General features: G+C 48.7%; 1 protein-coding gene across 1 annotated transcript in view; it reads right to left on the bottom strand.

The window, feature by feature from the left end:
* Positions 1-1,062: 1,062 nt before the first annotated feature.
* The window catches only part of IPO13 (importin 13), a 46,336-nt gene continuing 25,598 nt past the window's right edge, over positions 1,063-21,800 (bottom strand). Inside the window, exons 5-9 of the mRNA XM_040360922.1 lie at positions 17,898-17,964; positions 11,187-11,245; positions 9,886-9,975; positions 5,175-5,356; positions 1,063-2,540 (exon numbers count right to left, since the gene is read on the bottom strand). Of these exons, the coding sequence (XP_040216856.1) occupies positions 2,444-2,540; positions 5,175-5,356; positions 9,886-9,975; positions 11,187-11,245; positions 17,898-17,964 (495 nt within the window). The 3' untranslated portion in view covers positions 1,063-2,443. The remainder of the gene's footprint in view (positions 2,541-5,174; positions 5,357-9,885; positions 9,976-11,186; positions 11,246-17,897; positions 17,965-21,800) is intronic.

Raw genomic sequence — 21,800 nt, 5'->3', positions numbered from 1 at the left:
GCATTCTTCCCACTGATCACCAATGTAAGGAGCATTCTCCTCACTGATCACCAATGTAAGGGACATTCTTCTCACTGATCACCAATGTAAGGGACATTCTTCTCACTGATCACCAATGTAAGGAACATTCTTCCCACTGATCACCAATGTAAGGAACATTCTTCTCACTGATCACCAATGTAAGGGACATTCTTCTCACTGATCACCAATGTAAGGGACATTCTTCCCACTGATCACCAATGTAAGGAACATTCTTCCCACTGATCACCAATGTAAGGAACATTCTTCTCACTGATCACCAATGTAAGGAACATTCTTCTCACTGATCACCAATGTAAGGAGCATTCTTCTCACTGATCACCAATGTAAGGGACATTCTTCCCACTGATCACCAATGTAAGGGACATTCTTCTCACTGATCACCAATGTAAGGGACATTCTTCTCACTGATCACCAATGTAAGGGACATTCTTCTCACTGATCACCAATGTAAGGGACATTCTTCCCACTAATCACCAATGTAAGGGATATTCTTCCCACTGATCACCAATGTAAGGGACATTCTTCCCACTGATCACCAATGTAAGGAAAACATTCTTCCCACTGATCACCAATGTAAGGGACATTCTTCTCACTGATCACCAATGTAAGGAACATTCTTCCCACTGATCACCAATGTAAGGGACATTCTTCCCACTGATCACCAATGTAAGGGACATTCTTCCCACTGATCACCAATGTAAGGAACATTCTTCTCACTGATCACCAATGTAAGGGACATTCTTCTCACTGATCACCAATGTAAGGGACATTCTTCCCCCACTGATCACCAATGTAAGGGACATTCTTCCCACCGATCACCAATGTAAGGGACATTCTTCCCACTGATCACCAATGTAAGGAACATTCTTCTCACTGATCACCAATGTAAGGAACATTCTTCTCACTGATCACCAATGTAAGGGACATTCTTCCCACTGACCACCAATGGACGGGCGCATTTCTCCATTGACCACCAATGCAAAGGAACACTACAAATTTCCACCGTCTGCTTTTCTAGCCATTATTATTATTATTTGTATCATTTATTACTGAACATTATTTTTTGTACAGAGCAGTCCTGGGTATAAAATACGTTTCCTGATTCCCATTATATCTCAGCGCACTGTCCGCCGCGCTCACGTCCTGTGAGCTCTAATAATCGATCTTCGTTATTTTTCGAGGGTTGCTCCTTGTGATAAAGGTCGATGGAAAGGGGCTGCGATGATGGGAGGCCAACGAGAACAAAAAGAAAAAAGGTACTTTGAATGATTTTCTTTTCCACTTGTGCTTTCTAGGAAGGAAAGTCATAAAAAAAAGGCCACAGCAAAGGCCGACTCTTTGGCCGCCCATCCAGGATGACGAAGCAAAGCGCCCCCCCCCCCCCCCCCAATGGAGAGCTGGTAACAGGCAACGGGATGGGACGGTGAAAATGACGTCTGTGGTAATAAATAAAGGATAAATGGGGGAAAAAATCTTTGCCAGGACCAGCATCTCTCATTCCCTTTTGCAGATAACACAGGGTGCAGAGTCTGTGACCGCTGACCCTACCCCCCCCCCCCCCTATGTGGTTCTGGATGTGACCAGGCTAACCCTGGAAACTTAAGTATGTGCGACTTACAGGTTTGCATGCAGCTGTCACATGTTTAGTTTTTATAGCTGTAGAAAAGAGAAGGAATAAAAGATCAGACAGTTCCGAGGGGGGCGCATGGGCGGGGGGGCTGGGGTGGCGGCAGTAGGGAGCTAAAGTACAAGGCTGGTTTAATAGTGGTTAGGTCGGCATGCTTCAGCAGTTTTTTGTTTGTGTAATGAGAAACATATTGTCAATGGAAATCCCTGGGTTCAGACACAGAGAGGTAATGTAAAACCATTGCCCCCCCCTCCCCCCCACCTCCCTCTTTTCTTCTGTCCTGGGAGGAGAACGGGTCTGACTCTCGGCGATCAGCATTAACAGTTCAGAAGCCGTTTATAAAACCCGCAATATGCTCATTGGCGGCAGCGAGAGTCGGAGTGGAAGCAGCAGACGTGAGGAGTCCTCGTATCAGTCCGATCAACGTACATATCCTGCAAACGGCCTCCCCCCTCTCCCTGCATCCCCTCGTACCTGGGTGCCCAGTCTTTGGAGGATGCCACGTCAATTTTAGGAAGCAGAAAGCACCTGGCAAGCGAGGTCTTTCCAAATTGCCACCACCACCCCTTTACCCTTGCAGCTCCAGGTGCCCTCAGTAGGACGAAGGGTTAGTGAAGGGGGAAAGGGTCGGGCAGTTTTCAGAGACGTAACAAAAAGAAAAAAAAAGCAGCTCTGCAAGGTTGGCGCAGGGCGACACAGCTCAAGTATTGCAGGCGGGCATGCCAGAAAATGCCCAGGTTGATATCCAGGAAGCTTGACTGGGGGGGCGGGGGGTCAGTAGTCGGCGGTGTATTCTGTCCCGTGTAATCCGCGGCAGAGCAGCGTGAATTCCTTCACCATGTCTCTCATCCTCCGCTTGTTCACCCGCTCCCTGTACAGAGGGTAAAAAAGGAAGATAGATTAGGGAGGAGCGACCATGTTACATCACAGGAGCAGCAGCAGTGTCACACATGAGCGATGGCCGATGCACTAAACGTGAAGCTTTGCTGATCTCCCCCCCCCCCAGCAATGTGTTCTGTCACCACAAAATACTGCAGCACCTTCACTTTACTACCCAGAGTGCTGGCGGTTCCCTACAGCCTCATATCACCCTTCCTATCCCTGCCACCTCTACACTAGTGCTTGCCATCACCTGTCCTAATCTTGCCACCCCTACGGCAGTGCTTGCCACCATCTGTCCTAATCCTGCCACCTCGACACCAGTGTTCCCGTCACCCGTCCAATTCCTGTCGCCTCTACACTAGTGCTTGCCATAACCCGTCCTATTGCTGCCACCTCTACGCCAGCACTTGCCATCACCCGTCCTATTCCTGCCGCCTCTACGCCAGTGCTCGCCATCACCCATCCTATTCCTTCCGCCTCTACGTCAGTGCTACCCATCACCCATCCTATAGCTGCTGCCTCTGCGCCAGTGCTTGCCATCACCCGTCCTAATCATGCCGCCTCTACGTCAGTGTTTGCCATCACCCGTCCTAATCCTGCTGCCTCTATGCCAGTGCTCGCCATCACCCATGCTATTCCTTCCACCTCTACACTAGTGCTTGCCATCACCCGTCCTAATCATGCCACCTCTACAGCAGTGCTTGCCACCATACGTTCTACTCCTGCCGCCTCTACACTAGTGCTTGCCATCACCCGTCCTACTCCTGCCGACTTTACGCCAGTGCATCCCATCACCCGTCCAATTCCTGTCGCCTCTACACTAGTGCTTGCCATGACCCGTCCTACTCCTGCCGACTTTACGCCAGTGCTTCCCATCACCCGTCCAATTCCTGTCGCCTCTACACTAGTGCTTGCCATAACCCGTCCTATTGCTGCCACCTCTACGCCAGCACTTGCCATCACCCGTCCTATTCCTGCCGCCTCTACGCCAGTGCTCCCCATCACCCATCCTATTCCTTCCGCCTCTACGCCAGTGCTTCCCATCACCCGTCCTATTCCATGCCGCCTCTACGCCAGCGCTTCCCATCACCCGTCCTATTCCATGCCGCCTCTACGCCAGCGCTTCCCGTCACCCGTCCTATTCCTGCCGCCTCTACGCCAGCGCTTCCCGTCACCCATCCTATTCCTGCCACCTCTACGCCAGCGCTTCCCATCCCCCGTCCTATTCCTGCCACAAAGACAGAATCACTGTATATATAAAATAATATGCAAAGTGGTTGGAGGGAAGCTTCAGAATAGCAAAGATGTTTTTATTACAAATAATGTGAGCAAACTGCAGTTCCTCTTTAACATACAGTAAAGACCAAAAGTTTGGACACCCCTTCTCATTCAAAGAGTCTTTATTTTCATGACTATGAAAATTGTAGATTCACACTGAAGGCATGAAAACTATGTGGAACACATGTGGAATTATACATAACAAAAAAGTGTGAAACAACTGAAAATAGATTTCATATTCTAGGTTCTTCCACCTTCTGCAGCAGACACATCTCTAGGACTGGTAAGAGGAGACGGTGTGAATCAGGCCTTCATGGTAGAATATCTGCTAGGAAACCACTGCTAAAGAAAGGCAACAAGCAGAAGAGACTTGTTTGGGGTAAAGAACACAAGGGATGGACATTAGACCAGTGGAAATCTGTGCTTTGGTCTGATAAATCCAAACTTGAGATCTTTGGTTCCAACCCCCGTGTCTTTGTGCGACGCAGAAAAGGTGAACGGATGGACTCTACATGCCTGGTTCCCACCGTGAAGCATGGAGGAGGAGGTGTGATGGTGTGGGGGGCTTTCCTGGTGACACTGTTGGGGATTTAATCAAAATTGAAGGCATACTGAACCAGCATGGCTACCACAGCATCTTGCAGCGGCATGCTATTCCATCCGGTTTGCGTTTAGTTGGACCATCATTTATTTTTCAACAGGACAATGACCCCAAACACACCTCCAGGCTGTGTAAGGGCTATGTGACCAAGAAGGAGAGTGATGGGGTGCTGCGCCAGGTGACTACCTCTTGAAGCTCATCAAGAGAATGCCAAGAGTGTGCCAAGCAGTAATCAAAGCAAAAGGCGGCTACTTTGAAGAACCTAGAATATGAAATATATTTTCAGTTGTTTCACACTTTTTTGTTATGTATAATTCCACATGTGTTACTTCATAGTTTTCATGCCTTCAGTGTGAATCTACAATTTTCATCGTCATAAAAATAAAGAAAACTCTTTGAATGAGAAGGTGTGTCCAAACTTTTGGTCTGTACTGTATTTTAGGTTTACTTAAAGCTTTAGCTGTCAGCAAACCCATCTACACCCAGACATAGGCTAGGTTACACTGACTATTACATCTTTTTGATACGGAGAGACCCGACTACTTGTTGGAAATCATCTCTAGAATGTGCACAGAAATCAATGTGCTGCTAATGAGAGGACAGCCAACGAGAAGTTAAAACTCTCAGTACTAAAGTAGTCAGAGCTTAAAATATGTATATTTATTGCCAACCTTTTCTGGAGGGGTACAAATGGTTTCCAACCAACCACAGAACAATAATGATGTGAAGGCACCAAGTTCTCACCGCAGGATGTGTTGGCTGAAGTTATCTTTCTGCTCCTGAGTCAGTCGAGGGGACGGGAAGCCTGCCTGCTGCAGCAGCTCTTTCAGCCAGACCACCAAGTAGGAGAAGCAGTTCTTATTGAGACAGAAGATCATGTCTGCGAAAGAATCCATTAGATTTCGGGAGGCCTGTCCACCAATCCCCTGCAGGGGGAGAGAGAGAAAAAGACTCGATCACATGTAGAAGCTGCAAGCTGGATCCCCCTACATTGTACTGTCTAATGTAGGGCTTGGATAACGCTCGGCTGTTATCCCAAGCAGTGGGAGGGGACTACTTCCCCAACCATCTCCCCCCCCGCCGCCGCCTTCCAGCGGCTCTGCCTGGGCTCTAGCATCCCAGCATCCCACCAGGAGGTCTGCCAGCTGGCCGAAGACCCAAACGGAGCCGGAATCAGCTTAGATCGGGTCTCGGATCTAGTAACCCAGAAGCGATGTAATGACATCACTTCCGGTTAACAGAAGATTTAAAAGACGCAAAATTTAAAAAGAAAAAAGAAAAAAAAAAAACGCCAAACTGCAAAACTGCCAAACTTGCAGTCTTTAATGCTTTTAAGTGCAAAGGAGGGATTTGGGGTCTTGTAATATGCAGGGGGAGGTAGGGCTGAGTAGGGGGGCTGTGTAATGTAAAGGGGTTCAGAGTTACGGGGGTTGTGTAATGTAAAGGGGCCAGAGGTACGGGGGTTGTGTAATGTAAAGGGGCCAGAGATACAGGGGTTGTGTAATGTAAAGAGGTTCAGAGGTACGGGGGCTGTGTAATGTAAAGGGGTTCAGAGGTACCGGGGTTGTGTAATGTAAGAGGTTCAGAGGTACGGGGGATGTGTAATGAAAAGGGGTTCAGAGGTACGGGGGTCATGTAATGTAAAGGGGTTCAGAGATACAGGGGTTGTGTAATGTAAAGGGGTTCAGAGGTACGGGGGTTGTGTAATGTAAAGAGGTTCAGAGGTACGGGGGTTGTGTAATGTAACAGGGTTCAGAGGTACGGGGGTTGTGTAATGTAAAGGGGCCAGAGGTACAGGGGTTGTGTAATGTAAAGGGGTTCAGAGGTACGGGGGTTGTGTAATGTAAAGGGGCCAGAGGTACGGGGGTTGTGTAATGTAAAGGGGCCAGAGGTACGGGGGTTGTGTAATGTAAAGGGGTTCCGAGGTACGGGGGTGGTGTAATGTAAAGAGGTTCAGAGGTACGGGGATTGTGTAATGTAAAGAGGTTCAGAGGTACGGGGGTTGTGTAATGTAAAGAGGTTCAGAGGTACGGGGGTTGTGTAATGTAAAGGGGTTCAGAGGTACGGGGGTTGTGTAATGTAAAGGGGTTCAGAGGTACGGTGGTTGTGTAATGTAAAGGGGTTCAGAGATACAGGGGATGTGTAATGTAAAAGGGTTCAGAGGTATGGGGGTTGTGTAATGTAAAGGGGCCAGAAGTACGGGGGTTGTGTAATGTAAAGGGGCCAGAAGTACGGGGGTTGTGTAATGTAAAGGGGCCAGAGGTACGGGGGTTGTGTAATGTAAAAGGGTTCAGAGGTACGGGGGTTGTGTAATGTAAAGGGGCCAGAGGTACGGGGGTTGTGTAATGTAAAGGGGTTCAGAGGTACGGGGGTTGTGTAATGTAAAGGGGCCAGAGGTACGGGGGTTGTGTAATGTAAAGGGGTTCAGAGGTACGGGGGTTGTGTAATGTAAAGGGGTTCAGAGGTACGGGGGTTGTGTAATGTAAAGTGGTTCAGAGGTACGGGGGTTGTGTAATGTAAAGAGGTTCAGAGGTACGGGGGTTGTGTAATGTAAAGGGGTTCAGAGGTACGGGGGTTGTGTAATGTAAAGGGGTTCAGAGGTACGGTGGTTGTGTAATGTAAAGGGGTTCAGAGATACAGGGGATGTGTAATGTAAAAGGGTTCAGAGGTATGGGGGTTGTGTAATGTAAAGGGGCCAGAAGTACGGGGGTTGTGTAATGTAAAGGGGCCAGAAGTACGGGGGTTGTGTAATGTAAAGGGGCCAGAGGTACGGGGGTTGTGTAATGTAAAAGGGTTCAGAGGTACGGGGGTTGTGTAATGTAAAGGGGCCAGAGGTACGGGGGTTGTGTAATGTAAAGGGGTTCAGAGGTACGGGGGTTGTGTAATGTAAAGGGGCCAGAGGTACGGGGGTTGTGTAATGTAAAGGGGTTCAGAGGTACGGGGGTTGTGTAATGTAAAGGGGTTCAGAGGTACGGGGGCTGTGTAATGTAAAAGGGGTCCAGATTATGATCTTCATTTATTAGCAGGTGAGTGCAGTCCTCCATGCATTCACATACATGGAATCCGGCCTTAAGTGGAAAAAGGTTGCCGACTCCTGGTATAGAGAGTAGAGAAGCACCGATACCATATAACACCGAGTACTGATACTTTATTTAAAAAAATTCACTACTATTCAGTACTCAGGGATACCCATCATCTAGGAAGATTAAGTAGAGGAGTGGTTTGGGAAGTGGGGGTAAGTTAGGGGGTAAGTGAGGACAGGGTGAGTAAGTAAGTGAGGACAGTGTGGGGGGGGGGGGGGAGTGAGGGTAGGGGGGGTGGGGGAGCAGAGGGTTAGAGCAGGGGAGTAGGGGTTGCAAGGTGAGGGTAGGGCGGGGGATTAGGGGGGTAAGTGATGGTAGATGGTAGGGGGGTGAGGGGTAATGGAGGGTAGGGTGGGGGGGGGGGGGGGAAGGGTGGGCAGGACAGGGGGAGTAGGGGGGTTAGCGAGGGTAGGGCGGGGAGGGAAGTAGAGGGGTAAGTGAGAGCAGGGTGGAGGGGGAAGAGTAGGAGGGGTAAGTGAGAGAGGGTAGTTAATTGTGGGGTGGGATAGGGGTGGAGGACTGGGGAGGTTGGAATTTAGCTTCTCATGCAGATGGATTCTCTGGAGCTGGGACCAGCTGAGCACTGCCGATATATATGGTCATCCCTTCCTTCTAGTAATAATTAGCACTGTGCACCAATGAGCTAATCCCCCCCGCTGTGCAGCTATTTTTAAAGAAAAAATTCTCTGGGTCCCCTATATTCAGTGGGTGCCGGGGGACAGAAAGCAGACTACTTAAACACATTTGGGTTTAGATTCTGATGGGCACTCATGGATGAAGAGGTGGAGTCTGATGGGCACTCATGGATGAAGAAGGTGGTGGAGTCTGATGGGCACTCATGGATGAAAAAGGGGGTGGAGTCTGATGGGCACTCATGGATGAAAAAGGGGGTGGAGTCTGATGGGCACTCATGGATGAAGGGGATAGAGTCTGATGGGCACTCATGGATGAAGAAGGGGGTGGAGTCTGATGGGCACTCATGGATGAAGAAGGGGGTGGAGTCTGATGGGCACTCATGGATGAAGAAGGGGGTGGAGTCTGATGGGCACTCATGGATGAAGGGGGGGGGGGGTTCTGGTGGGCATTAATGGATGAAGGGGGGAGATTCTGATGGGCACTCATGGATGAAGAAGGGGGTGGAGTCTGATGGGCACTCATGGATGAAAAAGGGGGTGGAGTCTGATGGGCACTCATGGATGAAAAAGGGGGTGGAGTCTGATGGGCACTCATGGATGAAGGGGATAGAGTCTGATGGGCACTCATGGATGAAGAAGGGGGTGGAGTCTGATGGGCACTCATGGATGAAGAAGGGGGTGGAGTCTGATGGGCACTCATGGATGAAGAAGGGGGTGGAGTCTGATGGGCACTCATGGATGAAGGGGGGGGGGGTTCTGGTGGGCATTAATGGATGAAGGGGGGAGATTCTGATGGGCACTCATGGATGAAGAAGGGGGTGGAGTCTGATGGGCACTCATGGATGAAGGGGGGGGGTTCTGGTGGGCATTAATGGATGAAGGGGGGAGATTCTGATGGGCACTCATGGATGAAAAGGGGGAGATTCTGAAGGCCACTCATGGATGAAGAGGTGGTGTCTGATGGGCACTCATGGATAAAGAAGGGGGTGAAGTCTGATGGGCACTCATGGATGAAGGGGGTGGAGTCTTATGGGCACTCATGGATGAAGGGGGTGGAGTCTTATGGGCACTCATGGATGAAGAAGGGGGTGGAGTCTGATGGGCACTCATGGATGAAGAATGGGTGGAGTCAGATGGGCACTCATGGGTGAAGGGGGGGGGGGTTCTAAAGGGCACTCATGGATGAAGGGGGGTTCTGATGGGCACTCATGGATGAAGGGGGTGGAGTCTGATGGGCAATCGTGGATGAAGGGGGGGGTCTGATGGGCACTCATGGATGTAAGGGGAAGACTATTTATAAAACCATCTTTTTTTGTTAAATATAGGATGTGGTCACCCTACTGAAGTTTGGGGTCTGCTGGTCAGGAGGCTAAAGGAAATGTTAAGGGGGAGGGGGGTAAAGAATCTATTATCCATAGATAGAAAAGTGTTAGGTTTTAACTTGCAGTAGAAAGCTCAGTAAGAGTACAAAAAAACAAAACAAGTTCTCACCATCAGGAAAGTTCACAGTGAACCTCAGAAGGTATTTTTATAAAGTAGTGGATACTTGGAAGGAACCGACTTCCAGGAGAATTTGTAGCCAATCAAAAGTAAGAGAATTTACGTTTTATTTGGCACAGATCTATACACAGACATAAAAAGGGGCGGACTCCATGGAGAACTTGGTCTTTTCTCTTCCAAGATCCTAATTTACAGGAGAGAACAAACAAACCAGCATTGGTATTCATATTTTCTCACCTCGAGTGTAGCCTGAAGAAGAAATTTGCCTTCGTCGTGAACCACTTGTCCCACCGGAGCGATCTCCCCGCACCTCGGCAAAAACTCCATCTGAGACAAAAATATCCGTCAGTCAACCATCCGCTCCAATCACATAATCCCTGCTGGTAATGGAGCCCATCATTCCCTTCAGTCCTGCAAAACGTTCTCTGATTGGACAACGTGGAGAGGCAGGAGTGGTGACATCACAGTGTACACCTCATCCAATCAGAGAACCTCTTGTGTTCATAATGCAGCAGAGCAGCCTTGCATATTACACATAACCTCCCATTCTGGAGCACTACAGAGATTTCGCTGTTCTGAATATCTGAATCTACATTTAAAGACATTATTTGGGTATCCATGGATAGATCTAATAGTTGGGGGGATTGTATTACCTCCATCAATGAGTCTTCCCTCCCCCACCTCCATCAATGAGCCTTCCCTCCCCACCTCCATCAAGGAGCCTTCCCTCCCCACCTCCATCAAGGAGCCTTCCCTCCCCACCTCCATCAAGGAGCCTTCCCTCCCCACCTCCATCAAGGAGCCTTCCCTCCCCATCTCCATCAAGGAGCCTTCCCTCCCCACCTCCATCAAGGAGCCTTCCCTCCCCACCTCCATCAAGGAGCCTTCCCTCCCCCACCTCCATCAATGAGCCTTCCCTCCCCACCTCCATCAATGAGTCTTCCCTCCCCCACCTCCATCAAGGAGCCTTCCCTCCCCACCTCCATCAAGGAGTCTTCCCTCCCCCACCTCCATCAAGGAGCCTTCCCTCCCCACCTCCATCAATGAGCCTTCCCTCCCCACCTCCATCAATGAGCCTTCCCTCCCCACCTAAAAGTCACTTAAATCCTTACACTTGCCCTTTTTTACTTTTTTCAACACATTAACCTCGGGGTATAATGTTCACTTGCTGTCTAATATACCTAACCTACTTTCAGGTACCACCGTCATGAGATAATGTGTTATTCACTTTACCTGTCAAAGCTGATCGGTTTATATAACCTTGATTCACTTGACTTTTTTTTTATCATAAAAAGCCATTGCAGTGTATGGCCAGCATATCCACTCTATGGGACTGATTCATGAAATGTTTGCTACATATAAAGTTAGATTTCTCCCACAACAACCAACCAAATTCCAGAACCAATTTCTTTGATTCAGAGTGTAAAGTTAAATAAGGATTCTGATTGGTGGCTATGGTTATTTTTCCCCAGCTTGTTCTCCATTTATCACCCAAAGCAGTCATGTACGGCATGGGACGATTGCAATGTTACACTCACAAAGAAAGCGCAGCTGGACTTCACCGTGGTCGGCTCCGGGAACTTTAACGAGAGGATAGCTGTGGGAAATAATGAGGGAGATGTGAATACATTGAAAGAGAAAAACAAGAATGGGCAGAATGTATTTCTTGACCACGTGATTCGTTTTTTTGTATTGTATTCGGTCTATTTTTTGTATTCTATTTTTAGATGTATTTGCTTATTAATATGTCACAACTGTGAAACATTAAAATTTGCTATATTTTACATACGTGCCTACAACGTCCATTTTTCCACATTTATTTTCAATCCATTCAGTATTAGGGCGTGGCACATTTGTCATTCAGGGTGTTGACCACCCCCCAAGGGCACCTGTAATCAATTTATATCCCCTCTACCATGTACCATTGCAGGTGTGGAAAACTGGCAGGTGGACCTTCTCAGACACCAGCAGCTGAACCCGAGAGAAAGCACCCTTCACCGAGAGAAAGGACCCTTCACCGAGAGAAAGGACCCTTCACCGAGAGAAAGGACCCTTCACCGAGAGAAAGGACCCTTCACCGAGAGAAAGGACCCTTCACCGAGAGAAAGGACCCTTCACCGAGAGAAAGCACCCTTCACCGAGAGAAAGCACCCTTCACAGAGAGAAAGCACCCTTCACAGAGAGAAAGCACCCTTCACAGAGAGAAAGCACCCTTCACCGAGAGAAAGCACCCTTCACCGAGAGAAAGCACCCTTCACCGAGAGAAAGCACCCTTCACCGAGAGAAAGCACCCTTCACCGAGAGAAAGGACCCTTCACCGAGAGAAAGGACCCTTCCCCGAGAGAAAGGACCCTTCCCCGAGAGAAAGGACCCTTCCCCGAGAGAAAGGACCCTTCACCGAGAGAAAGGACCCTTCACCGAGAGAAAGGACCCTTCCCCGAGAGAAAGGACCCTTCACCGAGAGAAAGGACCCTTCACCGAGAGAAAGGACCCTTCACCGAGAGAAAGCACCCTTCACCGAGAGAAAGCACCCTTCACCGAGAGAAAGCACCCTTCACCGAGAGAAAGCACCCTTCACCGAGAGAAAGGACCCTTCACCGAGAGAAAGGACCCTTCACCGAGAGAAAGGACCCTTCACCGAGAGAAAGGACCCTTCACCAAGAGGCATTTACAGAGATTTGTCTGTGGCGGAGGATGACAAATGTAGATCTCTTGGCATCCAGATTCAACAACAAACAAAACAGGTTTGTCTCCAGGAACGCTCAGGTGTTTGTGATAGATGCCTTCATAATTTCTTGGGATCAGCTTCCCCTGATCTATGCCTTCCCTCCACTGCAGCTTTAGCAACCTCTTGGACAGGAGAACGGTGGGCAATTCTGACAGGCCAAGAAGAACGCGGTATGCAGACACTGTAAACCTCTTGGGAGATGAACCATGAGACAAAGGGGTGGTTCCAACTCTTAAATTCCTAGCCTCCTCATTACAAGAAAGTCAACTTCCAGGAAGTTGTACCACCATACATGGAAAGCCTTTTTTCCTGGTGTGAGGCTTGGTAAGTTTCGTCTCCGACACTATGCTGTGGGGTGCATTTTGTCCTTTTCGGCAGTCTGATGGAGGTCTCTAGCTTGTGGTTCTATCAAGGGACAGATCTCAGCCTTGCCCATTTTGTTTCAGAGACCTAATGCATCTCATTACTCGGTAAAAGCCTTTGTGCAGGGTGTCATGCCCACTAACATGACAAGCCTGGAGACTCTTGGTCTATCTTTCCCACCATTACTATAGATCAGCTAAATACCCACCTGCATTTTTTAACTGCCTCCACCATTCAAACCAATTGTCAACTACAATTCACATTGCATGATGGCAATTGGAGTTTGTTCTTTGGGCTCTGGACAGAGATAAAAAAGTGACGCTGGTGCTACACTAAAACTGCTTCCAGGCATCTTGGGCATAACTGTGGTTTCTAACTGAAAGAGATGATCACATGGGTGTCATATATATTCAGGTAGGGATAGGCAAACACAACCAACCTAGTGCATTACCATTGTGGTAGCTTTATGCGTATTAAAAGGACAGGTGTATACTAACAAACATCAGCAGCAATAGGGCACATCAAAGTTCACAATGTACTTGGAGGAACCTGGTCACCTAGACCACTGGTTTTCAACTCTATCCTCACGTACCCCCAACAGGCCATGTTTGCAGGTTTTCCTTTATCGTGCACAGGTGCTTTAACCACTTAAGACCCGGACCATTATGCAGCTAAAGGACCCAGCCAGTTTTTGCGATTCGGCACTGCGTCGCTTTAACTGACAATTGCACGGCCGTGCGACGTGGCTCCCAAACAAGTTGGCGTCCTTTTTTCCCCACAAACAGAGCTTTCTTTTGGTGGTATTTGATCACCTCTGCGGTTTTTATTTTTTGCGCTATTACCAAAAATAGAGCGACAATTTTAAAAAAAATTCAATATTTTTTACTTTTTTCTATAATAAATATCCCCCAAAAATATACAAAACATAATTTTTTTTGCTCAGTTTAGGCCGATACGTATTCTTCTACCTATTTTTTGGGGGGGGGGGGGGAAATCGCAATACGTGTTTATCGATTGCTTTGCGCAAAATTTATAGCGTTTACAAAAAAAGGGTATAGTTTTCTTGCATTTTTACAATTTTTTTTTACACTACTAATGGCAGCGATCGGCGATTTTTTTCGTGACTGCGACATTATGGCGGACACATCGGACAATTTTGACACATTTTTGGGACCATTGTCATTTTCACAGCAAAAAATGCATTTAAAATGCATTGTTTACTGTGAAAATGGCAGTTAACCACAAGGGGGCGCTGAAGGGGTTATGTGTGACCTCATTTGTGTTTCTAACTGTAGGGGGGTGTGGCTGTAGGTGTGATATCATCGATTGTGGTTCCCAATAAAAGGAAACACTCGATCAATGACAGCGCCACAGTGAAGAACGGGGACGACACGGCTGGGCTTAAAGAGCCACGTACATGTACGTGGATGTGCCCAGCCGTGCCATTCTGCCGACGTATATCGGCGTGAAGGGGTTCTTAAGTGGTTAAATCAGTCAACGGCTTGGTATTTTGGACAGTTATTTTATCGAAGAGAAATTCCCAAAACATGGCCATGGGAGTACTTGAGGACAGAGCTGAGAACTTCTGGCCTAGACAAGTCCCAAACACGAGATGACCTTCCAAAAGGCTGACTCTTTCGAGGAGGGAAACGTATCTGGAAGGTCTTCTCGCGCTTTGGACTTGTTTAGGTGACCAGGTCGCTCCAAGTACATTGTGAACTTTTTTTTAAATTAAAATAAGTTTTTATTGTGCCAATTGTTATACATCACAGGTGTAACGGAATGGCCCGTGATACCTAGAGACTTTTGAAGGATGGGGGGTACTCCTGTGCCAGCTTCACCAATGACTCTTGGGTCTAGGGTCATCCTATGTCCAATAGGGGCATAGGATGACTGAGAACTGATATCATGAATTACATGAGATGGGACAGTAATGATAATTCATGTATTGCAGGAAATAAGGGACATATGTTGGATTGTTTTAGCATGGAACTGTATAAGAAGAACTGAGTTTACCATTAACCACTTAAGCCCCGGACCAATATGCTGCTAAATGCCCAGAGGCGTCACTGGTTTTCCCCCCTCCTCTCTGGTGTCCCCCCCTACTCTCTGGTGTCACTGGTGTCGCCCCCTCCTCTTCTCTCTGGTGTCAACCTCCTCTCTGGTGTCACTGGGGTCCCCCTCCTCTCCTCAGTGACACCAGAGAGGAGAGGAGGGGGACCCCAGTGACACCAGAGAGGAGAGGGACCCCAGTGACACCAGAGAGGAGAGAAGGGGGACCCCAGTGACACTGGTCCCCCTCCTCTCCTATCTGGTGTCACAGGTGTCCCACTCCTCCGCTCAGTACAGACAGCCATGCTCCCCGGGTGATGGTGTCTCTCCTACCCGCAGGTGTAGATTTCAGATACTTTCTCCTCATGTCTGCGGTTCTAGTCCTGGGTCTGTAATCAGCAAGCTGAGGCAGTGCAGAGTGTCACGCTGTGCACTGGTTACTGGGCAAGATGGGGTGGAGCAAGATGCGGCGCGAAACGTCACTTCCTGACGAGACAGCCGCCGCCAGGTGTACCAAGATGGCCGCCGCTCCGGAGGTAGGCCGAAGCTGGGGAATTTCCTATGGCCGAGGCTGTGGAGCGCTCCACGGATCGCGTGGTGTGCCGATCCGAACGGGGTGACCCGTTCGGATCACGGATCGGTGACAATCCGTTGCACCACTAATCACGTCAATGAGAGCGATCCCCCTGCTGATGGGGGGCCCGGGCAGCCTTGTGTTTGCCACCCGCGGATTCGGCCCACGGGCCTTGTGTTTGCCACCCCTGCCATAGAGAATCTATGGGGCATTGCCAGAGAAAGATGAGAGACATGAGACCCAACAATGCAGAGGAGCTGAAGGCCGCTATTGAAGCATCCTGGTCTTCCATGACACCTCAGCAGTGCCACAGGCTGATCGCTTCCATACCACGCCGCATTGAGGGGCCCAAACCAAGTACTGAGTACATATGCAGCTTCTACTTTTCAGAGGTCTGATATTCTTCTATGTACAACCCTTGTTTTATTGATTGCATGTAATATTCTCATTTTCTGAGATTGTGGATTTGGGGTTTTCATGAGCTATAAGCCATAATCATCACAATTGTGACAAATCACGGCTTGAATTCTCTTGCTTTGCATGTAATGAGTCTCATATATTGGTTTCACCTTTTAAGTTGCATTAGTGAAATAAATTAACCTTTGCACAATATTCAAATTTTTTCGAGTTTCACCTGTATACCTGTCTTTTTTAATACAAATTAAGCTATTACAAAAGGCAACACACTAGGGTTGGTGAGCCCTCTGTTCCTTGTTTTTGAAGTAATTCCTTTGGGTTTCCCCCCGGCCCGCAGGGGGCAGCAAAGCCGGTCCAATTCCTGGATCAGCTGAAGATTGTGGATTGTCTTTTACCAGTGCACTTCTCTTGAGTGCAGGAGATTGGTCTTTTTGTCCGTATAGAGATAGGCAGAATGGGTAAAAAAATATTAACACGGCCCAGAGTTCAGCTTTAACCACTTCCCGACCGCCTCATGTAGATATACGTCGGCAGAATGGCACGGACAGGCACATCAACGTGCCTGCCTAGACGTGGGTCGGGGGTCCGTTCGGGACCCCCTCCCCCCGCTACATGCGGCGGTCGGATCCCCTCGGGGAGCGATCCGGGGCGACGGCGCGGCTATTCGTTTATAGCCGCTCCGTCGCGATCGCTCCCCGGAGCTAAAGAACGGGGAGAGCCGTATGTAAGCACGGCTTCCCCGTTCTTCACTGTGGTGGCTGCATCGATCGAGTGATCCCTTTTATAAGGGAGACTCGATCGATGACGTCAGTCCTACAGCCACACCCCCCTACAGTTGTAAACACACACAAAGTGAACACTAACTCCTACAGCGCCCCCCTGTGGTTAACTCCCAAACTGCAACTGTCATTTTCACAATAAACAATGCAATTTAAATGCATTTTTTGCTGTGAAAATGACAATGGTCCCAAAAATGTGTCAAAATTGTCCGAAGAGTCCGCCATAATGTCGCAGTCACGAAAAAAATCGCCGATCACCGCCATTAGTAGTAAAAAAATAATAAAAATGAAATAAAACTATCCCCTATTTTGTAAACGCTATACATTTTGCGCAAACCAAATCGATAAACGCTTATTGCGATTTTTTTTACCAAAAATAGGTAGAAGAATACGTATCGGCCTAAACTGAGGAAAATTTTTTTTTTTTTTTTTTTTTAGATATTGTTGGGGGATATTTATTATAGCAAAAAGTAAAAAATATTGAATTTTTTTTCAAAATTGTCGCTCTATTTTTGTTTATAGCGCAAAAAATAAAAACCGCAGAGGTGATCAAATACCACCAAAAGAAATCTCTATTTGTGGGAAAAAAAAGGACGCCAATTTTGTTTGGGAGCCACGTCGCACGACTGCGCAATTGTCAGTTAAAGCGACGCAGTGCCGAATCGCAAAAAGGGGCAAGGTCCTTTAGCTGCATTTTGGTCCAGGTCTTAAGTGGTTAAAGGAACCAATTTAGAAAATAAAAAACAAACCTTTACAACCCCTTAAAGCGGGGGTTCACCCTAAAATAATTTTTTTGCCTAACCTTTCTCTAGCCTTAATAAAAGGCTTGTCAATTTTTTTTTTTTTTTTTACACTTACCTGTCTTCAGCCGCACTTCCGGGTCTTCGTCCTTGCGGGGAGTGGGCGTGTCGCTCCTTTTTCCCGACGGGGAGCTCTGCATAGATGATTGACGTGCGTGTCATCGCCTTACGAAAATATCCGACGGGGTCTCGGCTCTTTACGGCGCCTGCCGTGTAGAGCTGACTGCGCAGGCGCCGTAAAGTGCCGAGTCCCACTTGGATATTTTCGGAAGGCGATGACGCGCACGTCACTTATCTATGCAGAGCTTAGAAACATCTACTCCCCGGGGGGAGCGAGAACCCGGAAGCCGGGTGAAAACGACGGAAAAAGGCAAGTACAGACTGAAAAAAAAAAAATCCACCAGTTTTTTTACCTTTACAACCCCTTTAAACAGATCCCGATTACATTAAAGCTACAAAATAAGCTTGACATCCCTTCCGGTATCTTTGAAAAAAAATAATAATTTCATTGCGGAATATTATAAACGGTCACCCACCACACTGGAACACGGCCTTTACATCCAGCTCAGTTGACAGGAAGAGACACGGTTTGCGCTTCAAGGCCTGTAAAGTGCAACAGACAGAGACATGAACACACTTTTCACACAGTCTCAGGCATTACCCTTCATCAACTTACCCGTCCAGAGGGGTCAGCATGGCTGCCGGGTTTTCTTGACAAGAGGATAAACAAATGGAAAGACCCGTCTTCAGTGCCCCTCAGAACATTTGGTAACCATCAGTAATAAAACCCAGAGGAGAGAGCGGCATCTCCTGAACACAACCATGCACCTTTGTATGAGCGGAACTAAAAGCAGGATGTGCCAATGACATAACTGCACACAATATGGCTACCTTGCACAGGGCCGGCCTTTGGGGTGTGCGAGCTGTGCGGCTGCACAGGGCGCCATAGGCAACAGGGGCGCCGTGCGGCTATCACAGCTCGCAGAATGCGAGTCGCAGCAGGGCCCGGCCAGCGCTACCACTAGGCGGATTAGGAAGGCAGCCACCTAGGGCGCACTGCCACCTAGGGGCGGCGCTGACTCTTGCCTCACCTCTTCCTCATTGTTGCTCCCCAGGCTCCCGGCAGAGGATAGAGGGGCCCCGGACAGCCTCTTTGTGTATGTTTAGGTGACCAGGGGTGAAGATGGGGGGGGGGCGACACAAGATTAGCTCGCACAGGGTACCTGAACACCCAAGGCCGGCCCTGACCTTGCATGACTAGGCATTGGCCGTACTTCCTGGCACACAGAAGAAATTCATGTTTCTGGGCGCATCGGTATAGCTATACACACAAATCATCGCTACATTATAAAACAATGTTGTATCTGTGGCCGCATTTTACTCCAAGCATGACCTTTTCCTCCATTCTGAGCGGAGATGGGAAGGAACCAAATCCACGGCCAGCCCTTCACAACCATCGGACACCATGAATGAGAACAATCCCTTCTCTTCCACAATAAATCTGCCAGGCAAAGGGGTTATAATACATAATTTCCATGTCCTCCAGCAAGCTCAGGATAGTGACAACAGTAGCTTGAATAAGAACTTGGGGGGGTCATCTCTTTTTCCAGGGCCCCCGAGGCATGACAACCCAGAGGGAGCCTGGATCCTGCCCAACTCTATACAAAAATAGCTTGTGACTGGATATTATTAAGGATCAGATTAACTGGTCTTATATATTATTATTATTATTATTATTATAAGGTTGCAGGCTTGGTTATGAAAGGCTTACATTTTTCTCCTGACACTTCGGGGGGGTCAGAGGTCACCTGAAGCCTGACAGTCATTTCTACTATCCGACTTCACACACTGCACACTCAGGAGTCGGGAGGTGTTTGGGGTCAGGCAGCTGAGAATTCAGCAAATGTCGCAGGAAGATTATAAAGGTTGGTGGATATCACTCTTGTATAAGTAAGCCTGAAAACATTAAAACTGAATATTCTCACATGGGCTCAACTGAAATAGGTTAAAGTGATCGTAAAGGAAAATGTATTCTTTTTTCAAACAACAGGAGTGTGCGCTATGTAAAGAGCGCAGTGCTCAGGAGTGTTTGCGCTATGTACAGAGCTCAGGAGTGTTTGCGCTATGTGCAGAGCTCAGGAGTGTTTGCGCTATGTGCAGAGCTCAGGAGTGTTTGCGCTATGTGCAGAGCTCAGGAGTGTTTGCGCTATGTGCAGAGCTCAGGAGTGTTTGCGCTATGTGCAGAGTTCAGGAGTGTGCGCTATGTACAGAGCGCAGAGTTCAGGAGTGTGCGCTATGTACAGAGTTCAGGAGTGTTTGCGCTATGTACAGAGCGCAGAGTTCAGGAGTGTGCGCTATGTACAGAGTTCAGGAGTGTGCGCTATGTACAGAGTTCAGGAGTGTGCGCTATGTACAGAGTTCAGGAGTGTGCGCTATGTACAGAGTTCAGGAGTGTGCGCTATGTACAGAGTTCAGGAGTGTGCGCTATGTACAGAGTTCAGGAGTGTGCGCTATGTACAGAGTTCAGGAGTGTGCGCTATGTACAGAGTTCAGGAGTGTGCGCTATGTACAGAGTTCAGGAGTGTGCGCTATGTACAGAGTTCAGGAGTGTGCGCTATGTACAGAGTTCAGGAGTGTGCGCTATGTACAGAGCTCAGGAGTGTTTGTGCTATGTACAGAGCGCAGAGTTCAGGAGTGTGCGCTATGTACAGAGCGCAGAGTTCAGGAGTGTGCGCTATGTACAGAGCGCAGAGTTCAGGAGTGTGCGCTATGTACAAAGCTCAGAAGTGTGCGCTTCATACAGAGCGCAGGAGTGTGCGCTCCATACAGAGCGCAGGAGTGTGCGCTCCATACAGAGCGCAGAGCTCAGGAGTGTGCGCTCCATACAGAGCGCAGAGCTCAGGAGTGTGCGCTCCATACAGAGCTCAGGAGTGTGCGCTCCATACAGAGCGCAGAGCTCAGGAGTGTGCGCTCCATACAGAGCGCAGAGCTCAGGAGTGTGCGCTCCATACAGAGCGCAGAGCTCAGGAGTGTGCGCTCCATACAGAGCGCAGAGCTCAGGAGTGTGCGCTCCATACAGAGCGCAGGAGTGTGCGCTCCATACAGAGCGCAGGAGTGTGCGCTCCATACAGAGCTCAGGAGTGTGCGCCATGTACAGACATTTTATGCAGCGACATTCAGAAGGAGCCACCACTGCTATGATACATTTTTTCCTTCTAAGCGTGTGCCAGTAGGCATTTCATCCTGGCCAAATGTGATCACCATTTCGGAGCCGGTGTCTGAGGGTGGCAATGTTAATTGAGCAGGACCTGCGGAGTGTGGGCATTAATCGTCATCAGGCATCAACTCTCATAATCATACTGAAAACAAAGAAGCACTTGAACTGTTCCATATTTTGACATATTAGTAAACCATCAACATAAAAAGAGTCAAAAAAAGTAAAATGCGTACTTTTCACTTGTTTTTGCCCCTTTATACTCGTTATATTTTTGAAAGCATAGTACACAACAATGTGACAACCCATTCAATGTCAGGACTAAATCATTTCGGTCTGGACCCAACCAATCTTGCCTCTCGCTTTATAAATTATTTATAATCCCTGTCCCAGCTGACTGGTCATGGAATTTCCAGTTCCGTTATAATGACTTCATATTCTAAAGATCGTTTTAGGACTTCAACAATCATTCCATCCAAGCGCGACTCTTCGGTTGTAGGTGGAACGCGATCGAGAGACCCCCACTTGCTTCCTAAATCTCTTGGAGACACCAATACTGTGATCTCAACTAAGTTGGGGGTTGCCCGTACCCGTCTGTTTTAGGTCCATCCAGTATCTACAAGAGAGACCCGGACGGGAACTTTTAATGCCAAGATCTCCATTACACTTTCTGGCTTCCCATGTGCCTAAGAGTTTTAGGTGTTGCCAGGCGCCCAAGGTGTTCCCAATCCTCCTGGTGCATTCTCTAGAACACAGGTGGTAAAGATCTCGCCCTCTGCGCCGTCTCCACTCCCGCCTCCCCTCTGTCTCCACTCCCGCCTCCCCTCTGTCTCCACCCCCGACTCAGCCTCTGTCTCCACCCCCGACTCAGCCTCTGTCTCCACCCCCGACTCAGCCTCTGTCTCCACCCCCGACTCAGCCTCTGTCTCCACCCCCGACTCAGCCTCTGTCTCCACCCCCGACTCAGCCTCTGTCTCCACCCCCGACTCAGCCTCTGTCTCCACCCCCGACTCAGCCTCTGTCTCCACCCCCGACTCAGCCTCTGTCTCCACCCCCGACTCAGCCTCTGTCTCCACCCCCGACTCAGCCTCTGTCTCCACCCCCGACTCAGCCTCTGATGCCGCTCTGTTTTAGCCTCCACTCTGTCTCCGCCTCCACCCCGTCTCAGCTTTGTCTCAGCCTCCGATGCTGTTCTGTCTCTGCCCTGTCTCCACCCCGTCTCAGC

Source organism: Rana temporaria, chromosome 7, assembly GCF_905171775.1.
Source record: "Rana temporaria chromosome 7, aRanTem1.1, whole genome shotgun sequence".
NCBI lineage: Eukaryota > Metazoa > Chordata > Amphibia > Anura > Ranidae > Rana > Rana temporaria.
This window is presented reverse-complemented; position numbering and strand designations above follow the sequence as displayed.